At 43.6% G+C, this 10,781-nt stretch overlaps 1 protein-coding gene across 3 annotated transcripts; it reads left to right on the top strand.

Annotated features, from left to right (window-relative positions):
* Window positions 1-544: 544 nt before the first annotated feature.
* Window positions 545-9,237, top strand: pskh1 (protein serine kinase H1; the record flags this gene model as incomplete). 3 transcript variants are annotated; one of them, XM_079162736.1, is made up of 3 exons in its annotated part: window positions 545-613; window positions 1,639-2,553; window positions 6,129-9,237. In XM_079162736.1, the coding sequence occupies 3 exons, from the start codon at window positions 545-547 to the stop codon at window positions 6,444-6,446; spliced, it is 1,302 nt and encodes a 433-aa protein (XP_079018862.1). In that variant the 3' UTR covers window positions 6,447-9,237. The 3 variants fall into 3 exon arrangements, with proteins under 3 accessions (XP_079018862.1, XP_079018863.1, XP_079018861.1); XM_079162737.1 differs by having other exon boundaries at window positions 545-622; XM_079162735.1 differs by having other exon boundaries at window positions 545-637.
* Window positions 9,238-10,781: the final 1,544 nt, after the last annotated feature.

Genomic DNA, 10,781 nt, shown 5'->3' with positions numbered 1-10,781 from the left:
TGTCCCGTGAGCATCCCACGCTAGCTGTACTCAGGCAGCTTCCTCTCAAACATTCAACATAGTATGCCATCTGAGATGGGGCCCTGGTAGGTTCTTCCAGGGGCTCGAGGGACCCCCCCCCCCCCCACAACCCCGCCCACACACGCTGCCTGCCGACCGTGCAGCCGGTCTGTGTGTGTGTGTGTGTGTGTGTGTGTGTGTGTGTGTGTGTGTGAGACCCACCGGCACAGGCCTGTAAAAGAATACCACACCAAAAAGCACAACCAGTGATACGGTACTTGCTGATGGAGCCGATGCGCGCACCTCGCCCGCCAATAATAAATTCATGAACTCTTGGACTTTTTAAACTGGACTTAAGTGGATGATGCTGGCTCATTTGGGGACTTGAGTGGGTGTAATCGGCTTTATTCATGAACCCTCTGTCCGAGTGTGGGTACGGCCTGGATGTTGGATGCCCTGAGTGTGTTGGATCGGCTGTTGCGGTGATGAGGCAGGTCTCCTGGTGGCCTGTGTGGCTGGCTGGGCAGTGGCCCAAGGTGATGTGATGGGGTGCAGGAACAGCAAGGTCCTCCCTGAGCCTCCAGGGGATGTTCAGTTGGACCTGGTCAAAAAGGTCAGTGGGACAACGTTGTTGCTAGTACTGGTAATAACACTGATACCACCAATACTGCTATGTACACTACCATCAGTATTAGTATTGATAGCACAAACTTTATAGGGCTGTGATTATCTACCGAATATGTTTTTCTACCGTCTGTCTTGTTTTGTCCAAAACCCCAAAAATATTCAGTTTAAGAAAAGCGGCAATATGTTTGAGAAGCAGAAACTATAACATGATTGGCTTCTTTGTTTATAAAATGACTCAAACAAATGACTGAATCAAAAATATATTAACTTGAAGATATTTGGGTTCCTGCCCGTTCCTTGGAGTATGTCATTTTGGGATTTGGGAAATTACGGGGAAAAAAATGTATCAAAACATTAATTAATAACATAAATAATTGTTATTTTCAGCCTTACAACACACGCAAGCTTTTATTAGGGATTCATCTTTAAAGGGACAGTTCACCCCAAAATCAAGTTTCAAGTTTCCTCTTAATTGTAGTGCTATTTATCATTCTAGATTGTTTTGGTGTGAGTTGCCTCGTTCTGCCTTCTCTCCGATATAATATAAATATATGACACTAGGTTAGAGGTGCACAAAGCCCAAAATCTCAACAAAAATCATCACCCGGTTACTCAAGAAACATCCACAGACCTCTTTGTACTGGAAAGAGACATCGCTGTTGAGATTTTCAAATACATTTCTTTCTCGCATCAAAACAATCGAGGCTGATGAATATCACTACAGGTAAAAGGAAAAATGTGTTTTTGGTTGTGGGGTGCACTGTCCCTTTAACTATAGACTAACTTTTAGAGCTAGACTGTTTAATAGTTCACTAATTTCATGTTCGTGATCCGTATCAAGATCCTTCCTTTATGTAAAAGATGACGATCACCCAAATGTCGATCAGTCCCAGCCTCAGAAATCTAATATCGTTCAGACTAAACTAATTATAGACTAAGAGTCTGTACATCAATGTCTTTACAATTAGTTCAGTTCATATTTTCTCTGCTCTGTGCTCCGGTATTCTTCAGGTCGATCCTCCTCAGACAGATATCTATAAGCACTTCATACGAGGGGATGGCACTCGGAGCAAGATGGGTGGGGCCGGTGGAGGGGGAGGTGACAAGGCTGACTCCACCTCCCCGTTTCATGCCCAGGCCCAAGCGGCCTCTCCCACCGCTTCCGCCCAGCCCCCCAAGGACCCGTCCGACCTGTCGGACCCTCAGCGGAAGAAGGTGGCGAAATATCGAGCCAAGTTCGACCCCCGGGTCACGGCCAAGTACGACATCAAGGCCCTGATCGGCCGCGGGAGTTTCAGCCGGGTCGTCCGCGTGGAGCACAAGAGCACGCGGCAGCCGTACGCCATCAAGATGATCGAGACCCGCTACCGGGAGGGGAGGGAGGTGTGCGAGTCCGAGCTGTGTGTCCTGCGGCGCGTCCGCCACACCAATATCATCCAGCTGATGGAGGTCTTCGAGACGGCGGAGCGCGTCTACATGGTGATGGAGCTGGCCACCGGAGGGGAGCTCTTCGACCGCATCATCGCCCGCGGCTCCTTCACCGAGCGGGACGCCACGCGCGTGCTGCAGATGGTGCTGGACGGCGTCAAGTACCTCCACACTCTGGGGATCACCCACCGGGACCTGAAGCCGGAGAACCTGCTCTACTACCACCCCGGGTCCGACTCCAAGATCATCATCACCGACTTCGGTCTGGCCAGTAGCAGGAAGAAGGGAGACGAGTGTCTGATGAAGACCACCTGCGGCACGCCGGAGTACATCGCCCCCGAGATCCTGGTGAGGAAGCCCTACACCAACGCTGTGGACATGTGGGCGCTGGGGGTGATCTCCTACATCCTGCTGAGCGGAACCATGCCCTTCGAGGACGACAACCGCATGAGGCTCTACCGGCAGATCCTCAAGGGGAAGTACAGCTTCTCTGGAGAGGTGAGGAGTTCTAACTGTTGCACACTTCTCTCTCTCTCTGTCTCACAAGCACGCAGACTTCACCCATATTTGGAATACATTCCTCACACCGCATGAGGCCTTGTCAACAGATTTCCGGGAAGTCTAGCTTCTCCTGCCGAGGTGACATGGTTCATCTCGCGCGCACATATTTTCTAACTCTCCTCTCGAATCGTCTCACAGCTCACGTCCATACCCGTCTCATGTTCCCTTTACCTTCGTACCTTGGCCGACTTGCTCTCATGTATTTGTCCTCTCTAAGTCAATATGCCCTCCCTCTTAAGTGTGTGTGTGTGTGTGTGTGTGTGTGTGTGTGTGTGTGTGTGTGTGTGTGTGTGTGTGTGTGTGTGTGTGTGTGTGTGTGTGTGTGTGTGTGTGTGTGTGTGTGTGTGTGTGTGTGTGTGTGTGTGTGTGTGTGTGTGTGTGTGTGTGTGTGTGTGTGTGTGTGTGTGTGTGTGTGTTCAATAATTTATGCCCGATCTGTGTATCTAGTTGTAAGAATGCTGAGTGGTCCGTTCCTTTCTTTCGCGGCGTGGGATGTTTATGTTGCCAGTGAGCTTTACAAAAAGGGGCCCCTTGGTTAATGTTCGCCCCACAAACAGCCACTCCAGCGCGAATAATAGCTGAGTAGTTTTGTAATATTTAATGAGGAGCGGTTGAATCTTCTCGGGTTCTCTTGGAATGCGTCCAGAGTCGAACTTCGCAAGTGTCCGACCGGCAAGACAAGGTTAGATATGACACATTTAATAATTTAAATCACTTGAAGGGGGGGGCTGGGGGCTATATTTTAGCTGAGGTTTGCAGATAGTATAGCAGAGCTGCTGGATGAGGTCTAGGTGTGTACAGCAAGTCAGGGAGAGGACCTTTCACTGGAATCAACCCTTACGCATTCCTACGGTGATGTAGTGGTTATTGAGTAGATAGTGTGGTCTCAGTAACATTAAAGACTTCAGGTTTTAAACAAAAAGAAAGGAAAATGAGAGCAGTGACGGAACAATATCTATTTTCTGTCAACAGACTATAGGGCCTAAAATTGATGTTTCCTCAAAAAGATAATTCTTGGCATTCCTGTTTGACATGCGAGAGGAAGAGGAAGGCAACATGATGTAGCTCACAAGGACACACACAATCCGAGTTCAAGCAATAAGCCAAGATACTGTGACACGCAACGCCCCTGACACACACACACACCTGGTGAATGTAGGTCCAATCGTCGCTCTTCTTTTACCTCCGCTACGTTCACCTGCTAGTCGCTAACTTAGCCTGTGTGTCGTTCGGTGCCGAGCAGGAAGTGTACAGTTGGGTTCATCCGACCTCTCAGCAGCGGCCTGCCGCGGCTGAGGAAAGGCGCTGCGCGAGCGGTGAGAACTGCAGATTTGGGTGATAATCCTCTGTGTGTTTGTCACTACGGGCCCCAACATTGTTTTCCACATTACATTACGTAGTCAATTGACCCATTGTTATGATTAAAAAGTGATTAGAGCAGCTTTAAATGTACCCTATGGAGTTTTCTTGTAATCAAGGTTATGTTTACATTTTCACCAAACTGCATCCTTGAGTCCTGACAAACGTGTCATGCATTGCAATTTCATATTCATATTTTAGATTCCTGCATTGTTTGCATGCTTGTTTGCGAGCTTGCACATTTCTTACTTAACTTTTGTTGGTTTTTGGCTATTTAACATTGTTCCATAGTGCTACGACGGAGCTCCACAGGGTGCCTTTCACTGCTCTAAAATGATTGTAAGACAGCAGCTTCAATCAACCATCTTACAGCACTTTATATATACATACTATTATATATATATATTACATATATTATACATACAGTCAACATTTGTAGATCTGAAACAATGAATCATTTAACTGATTCACCCCCCAAAGAAAGATAATGAAAATAATAAATAGTTGAACAAAATAAAGTAATGATTGTTTTCCTTCCACCCAGCAGTGTAGTCCTTTCTGGTATTAGTGGAGATCTTTGGTTAAAGTGATATGTTTGGGGCTTCCGGTGGTGCAGTGGTTAACAAGCATACCATAGAACTGAAATGTCCCTGGTTTGATTCCCGGCCCGGAACCTTTGCTGCGTGTCGTGCCTCTTTCTCTGGTCGTCAAAAGTGTACGCTCTGTCGCCATCACATGATGCCGAAATATACGTATGCTGTGACACTTGGCTTTAAACGCCACTCAGACGTTGATAACTGAGAACCTTTTTCATCTCCTAAAGGAGGAACGTCTTCCTGTGAGGTTGCAACATAACAACTTGCATTATGTCCCAGCGTATGGAAGAGGCCTGAGACCCGTAGTTATAAAACCCTGTTCTGAGGGTAAATGAGAGGTGGAGCTGTGGTCGGGCAGACATGAATGCACTTCCCTCGGGGACATGTGTCTTTACAGCTCCGATAAATAACGTTCACATTTAGAGCCGCGGTCCAAGAACTAATCACAGCCCGGACATTTGCTGCAGGCGGTGGAGAAGTGTAAGTCTGAGGCTTATATACAGTATGTGTCATGTATCTTTAGCCAACACTGGTGATTTACCTGCTGTGTGAAGGGGGGGGGGGGGGGGGGGGGAGAGGTGAGGAGAGGAGAGGAGAGGAGAGGAGAGGAGAGGAGAGGAGAGGAGCGGAGCGAGAGTTGTCTATTGGGAGACTGAAAACACAGCTGGTTGCCAAGCCAGGACATCATGTACAAACTGTGTGTGTGTGTGTGTGTGTGTGTGTGTGGGGGGGGGGGGGGGGTTTAGTCTAAGCAGGGGGTAGCGCGTGACTCACTACTCGTCACTCATACTAAATAGAGTCCAGTAGACAGTAGTTGTCGACATTTGCTCTAAAATATATGTTATGTAGGACTACATCTTGGAAACATGAAATTGTGCTCCGGGCAAAATCGTATCCAGTCAATAAAGTAGAGGTACTTTAGAATTCAAATCAGCTATTATTGATCCTGACGATGCGAAAAGACGTTGAGTCGAATAACTCAAACGCCTTTTCTTTAGTTCACAGCTGAATCTCTGAATTCAGCTGTGTCTCTCTGCTGCCCTCTTGTGTCCGGTAGACAAAACTGCACTGATGCCAAACTAAGTACACTGCACATTCTTAAACAATATAGCAACGTCCCGCTCCACTCGAAGAAAGTGTTTTTGTTTATTGTGACAATGTCGGTGCTTCGCTGCAGAATGATGAATGTTAACAGTTTGACGCTCGGAGGCTGTTTTCTCCTTCATCTAATAAAGGTGGAAGTTTCTCTGTAGTTAACTTTAATCCGAGTTTTAACACGTGTACGTACAGTATGATGTTGAAAAATGCATACACTGAGAATTTAAACAAAAAAATGACCAATATTTGTAGATTTTCTTCACAGGAGTATGAAATAAATGGCCAAAGCCAACAGAAATGATAGTTTTTTTAAATTTCTTTATATGACCTACATGTCTGGAGGGAACCTTTTAAAACACTCGGGACATATTCATGAGATCCCGTGCTAGATATTTAGCGTGCTGGCATTAAACGTTTTGTTAATCACAGTCTTGTCTCACATCTGTCTCCCGTCTCCAGCCGTGGCCCAGCGTGTCCAACCTGGCCAAAGACTTCGTGGAGCGCATCCTGACGGTGGACCCCAGCGAGCGGCTCACGGCGGGCCAGGCCCTCAAGCACCCGTGGGTGGTCAGCATGGCCGCCTCCTCCTCCATGAAGAACCTGCAGCGCTGCATCTCTCAGAACCTCCTGAAGCGAGCGTCGTCGCGCTGCCACAGCACCAAGTCGGCGCAGTCCACCCGCTCCAGCCGCTCCACCAAGTCCAACAAGGCCCGGCGGGTGCGAGAGAAGGAGCTGCGCGAGCTGAACCGCCGCTATCAGCAGCAGTACAACGGCTGAAGACGGGGACGGACAGCGAACCTTTGCGATAGCTTCCACCCTTCGAAGATGCTGCCAGGTGTTGAGAGGCCAAAGTGGCTTCGAGTCCCAAATAATTGCGTTATAAACAATAAAAAAAAATGACTTAAAAGACCAAAACAGTTGAGAGTTTCTGTGGCAGCGTTTCTCCTGATGAGGACAGACGAGGACACGCCGGTCACGTTTTCAACTCCCGTGGGTGACATCATCCGTTCCTTCACCTTTTTTTTTTTTTTCTTTTCTGGCCGGATGGTGCCACTTCCACTCCTTTCGCTTTTTGTCCTTCCGATCCCTGTGTCTCTACATATTTATTTATTATTGTTGACATGATTACGAGTCTCTATTCAAACGGTCACTGGATAATGACCTTCCGCGAGGATCTGTTGAACAGAGTTCTGGGTACTGAAGTTTCTGAGAACAAAGGGATACTTTAAGAAGAGGGGAAAAAAGACCCGCCCACACCCCCCCCCTCCACTCATTCCTGATTGGAAATTGCTGTGAATTAATTATTGTGCTAATTGTACAGACCTTGTCTTACGATGTGGGTAATAATGCAAGCACACTGCAACAGAACCACACCCTTGAAGGTCATTTTTTTTCATTTCGGCGACTCTTAAGCTTATCTAATCTTGCCATTATTGCTCTGTTGATGTCATTTTTAATTTTTTTTCCCTGAAGCTGTCAAAAGATTGTGAAGCTGTTTTGCGTTAACTCTTCAACGTGTTAGACAAAAGGCCGCACACCTCTTCATGTGTACGGATAGAAATATGACCGGATGTCACAAAGGATTAAAACTACATTTTTGGAAGCTATGCTACAGCGACTTCCTGTTTCCATACACCTTATTATTAATGTCTGAAACAAGCTGAACCATGTCTGTAGTTTTAAGGGTGCAAGCTGATTTAGTTTGTGATAGAAAAAACTTCTCAATGGACTCGCAAACAGCCGGTGCAACCCGACCAAAGTCCCGCCATCTTGCCCACCTAGCCACCGCTTTGGCGGCGTTGTTAGCATTCAGCAAAAATGTCAAAAGAATTACTATGCTGTTTTTTTTGTTGTTTTTTTCAAATGTCGCTGCCGTTGTAAAGGGCCGGTACACATTTAGCACAGAATATGGAGTGAAAGTCATAAGAACACGATTCTGCATTTCAGATCAAATGGACCCAGTTAGCCGTAGCAGCTAGTGGAGCAGAGGCTAACTATGAGAGGAGCTCTTAGGCAGAAATAAACTAAACAAAATGTCCTAAATTTGTTCGTGACCAAAATGAAGGAAACCACTGAAGATAGGGAGGAGCATGTAGAGGTGATTGAAAGGATCATTATTAGTATGTGTGATTATAAAAGATTATGAGTTACAAAACCTTATGCATACGTTTTCTTTTGTCTGTAAGTGCACTTAAGCATCCTTTCCTATGAAGGTTTTGTGATTACTGAGTTACTCGGAGCCTTTCGATGTTACAGTAGTACTCCGAAATGAGACTACACTAGTGGTTTTGTTTTTTCTAACATGGTGGTATAGTTTCAATGTCATAAAGACTGCGTTACAGTAAAGCTCCTGAACTTATTAAACTGCTCAAGTGAAATGAATAGTAAATGCAACTTCCTGTTTGGTCGTGATAGCCATGTTTAAACGATTGATTCCAAATGATTCATCCCCAACTTGGTCAAAATTATGAATATTTGATTATTGAATATTTCCAAAAAGTAGCACAACTTTTTCTTAAAAAATATTTATCTGGCGAAGCACTTAATCTATACATTTAAATTGAATTTTTTATTTTTAAATTCTTCCTCTTTATCGGACCTGTTCGTTGTGTGTTTGTCCCTTCAGAACATTCCCACAGTAAACTCTTTGCTACAGTGTGGTCTTCTCTTCTTTACTTGAGTATTTTGCTGTGATCTACACCAGACTTATAAAGTGTGTCGCTGTTGTGAAGTTTATTTTATTTTGATGTTTTTTTACACATACTGGAAACTTAACCGAGCCATGTCAGCTGACCTCAGTCTTTCTTTTTGTCCTTTGCTTGTTTCAGGATGCTCATCGTGTTGTCTTTCCATTTTCCTTGATGTAAGTCTTATTGAAAACGGCATTATTCTTTTTGTCCCACTGCCGTTACCTGCCCTGAACGCCTCACCTCTCGGTGTGACTGAATTGTTCATAAAAGACTGATAATGAGGCTATCATTGGAACTGGTACACTCAAATATACATTTTTAGAGATACTCCACCCAACATGCGTCTCTTTTAACATCAAACGCACAGCGGGCTTGAAGAAGTGTAGTTTCCGTCACACAGTAAACTGCTGTGGTCATCGTAAAAGAATGATTTAGCCTTAGTTCTGGTGGTGAGTTCATTTATTTGCTCCTAGAGCACAGCATCTATGTGAAATAAAATGTTGAACTTGTTGTTAAATATCAGCTCTTAAGAGTCACTGCCACAAAATAATCAGTTGGACTCAAAGGAATTGCTGCGGTTGAATTAGTCTGTAACAGTGTCGAGCGCCTAATTGTAAATGATGTTCAATGAATAACCAAATCAGTTCATTAGCAGCTTGGCAGAATGTCAGCACATTGGTAAAAGTGTTTCCTTCTGTGTTTTTATATATCTGTGTGGTTTTATATAATTGCTGTCGTCCTAAATGAAGTTGCCAACTCATCACTGTTGCCTGAAAACAGTTGTTTTTTGTGTGTAAATGAATGATAACACTTTGATTCTTCTACCATTAACTTTTTTTATTTTTTTAAACGGTGAGTTGTATGTGCCAATAAAACACTCGAACCTGACTTTTCTGTATTGCGTTTGGATTGTGACACTCTTGTTTGTGATTGGTCCATCAGGTCACAGGAGTTTATGTGTAAGTAAGTTAGTAAAGACACAGATATTTTTTTTTTTCCCTCTCTGGAGTTGGTGGAGAACAAAACAGAGATAAAGGTAAAGTGAATATTGGACGTCGTGCCCCAAAAATCATCACAAAAAAACGCTTCCGTAATGTTTTCAAGTTCAGTCAATTTCATATCACACATTAGCCTCGAGGGGATTTAGAATCTTAACAGTATACCAAAATCAACCAAATGTATTGGAACTTTATTTAAATGACTTTAGCATATAACTGAAAGTCAAAACTCAGAATTCTTATAAAAACTAATTGTGGCTTACACCATAACAGCATATGACTTTGCTTGTGATTGTTGAAATCTACTGAGACATGAATCCTTTCCGTTGGATACACATTACCTAGTTTAATCACAGTTAATGAAAGGAAGGCTGAATGGTGATGAAAACCAAACAGCAAAGAGTCATTTTATTTTACTTGAAATAAACCACTTGAGACAGTTGGTTGTAGATGGTATCAATGTTTGCTTGGTAGAATGACAGGAAGGAGTTACATTTCACTGTGGAGGAGTGAGAGATTGTCTATAGGTTTGATAAAAGGCTCCTTCAGCCTTTGTCTGCTCTCAGTTGGCAATATTTGATTATCCTGAGTTATATTTAAGTGCTGCTTTTGAAAGTGATCTTAAAGTACCATTACCTGTGCTTTATGCTGCCCTAAATCAAGTTTTTAACAGCAACAGTGTGTGTGTGTGTGTGTTTTTACAAGTCTTTCTATTTTGTACAAATATTTCATTTATTTAGTTGTATTCATCTATTCTATCTGCATTCCATGCCACTTTATTATTACTTTTACAACTTAGATATTTCTTCTGCCATTCTTAATTTCTCCTAATCCTTCTCTTCATTCCCAAAGAAGTCCAACAGACAACCCGGGCCCTGTCTACACTAATGAATTGCTGTAAATTGATGGTGGATTTAAAACAGTATCTTACAGTATGTCATATTAACTGCAGTTATGAAATACTGTAAGATACTGTCAACACATCCAGGACTATACTTCTGTCCTTCACAATAACATGACTAGCAAATTACATGAAAACTGCATTTTGCTCCTTAATGTCCTTCCTTAAGTTAACGTCAATGCTGTCAACACATCCGGGACCAGACTTCTGACCATACTTTAAACTGTGCTGATTTCAATCACTAGCAAAATACCAGCTGGTGCATGACAATAACCCATTTTGCATACATATAGTGGATCTAGAAAACAATTACTATTATTAGAGCACAGTTAGATTCAAAGTAGCCTGTAACTATTTTATGAAATGTAAAAAAAGAAATTTCAAACAAAGACAAATGACTAGAGAAAATGATGGAAGAGATGATTTATTCAGTGTTTCATTTAAAAAATAAAGACTTGACAAAGAAAATCCACAAATATATACATAAACAAAATGACCGTTAGCGTCGGTGAAGTGAGCATTT

Source organism: Pholis gunnellus (assembly GCF_910591455.1).
Source record: "Pholis gunnellus genome assembly, chromosome: 7".
Classification (NCBI taxonomy): Eukaryota; Metazoa; Chordata; class Actinopteri; order Perciformes; family Pholidae; genus Pholis; species Pholis gunnellus.
The sequence above is the reverse complement of the archived record's forward strand: the minus strand, read 5'-3'. Positions and strand labels throughout refer to the sequence as shown.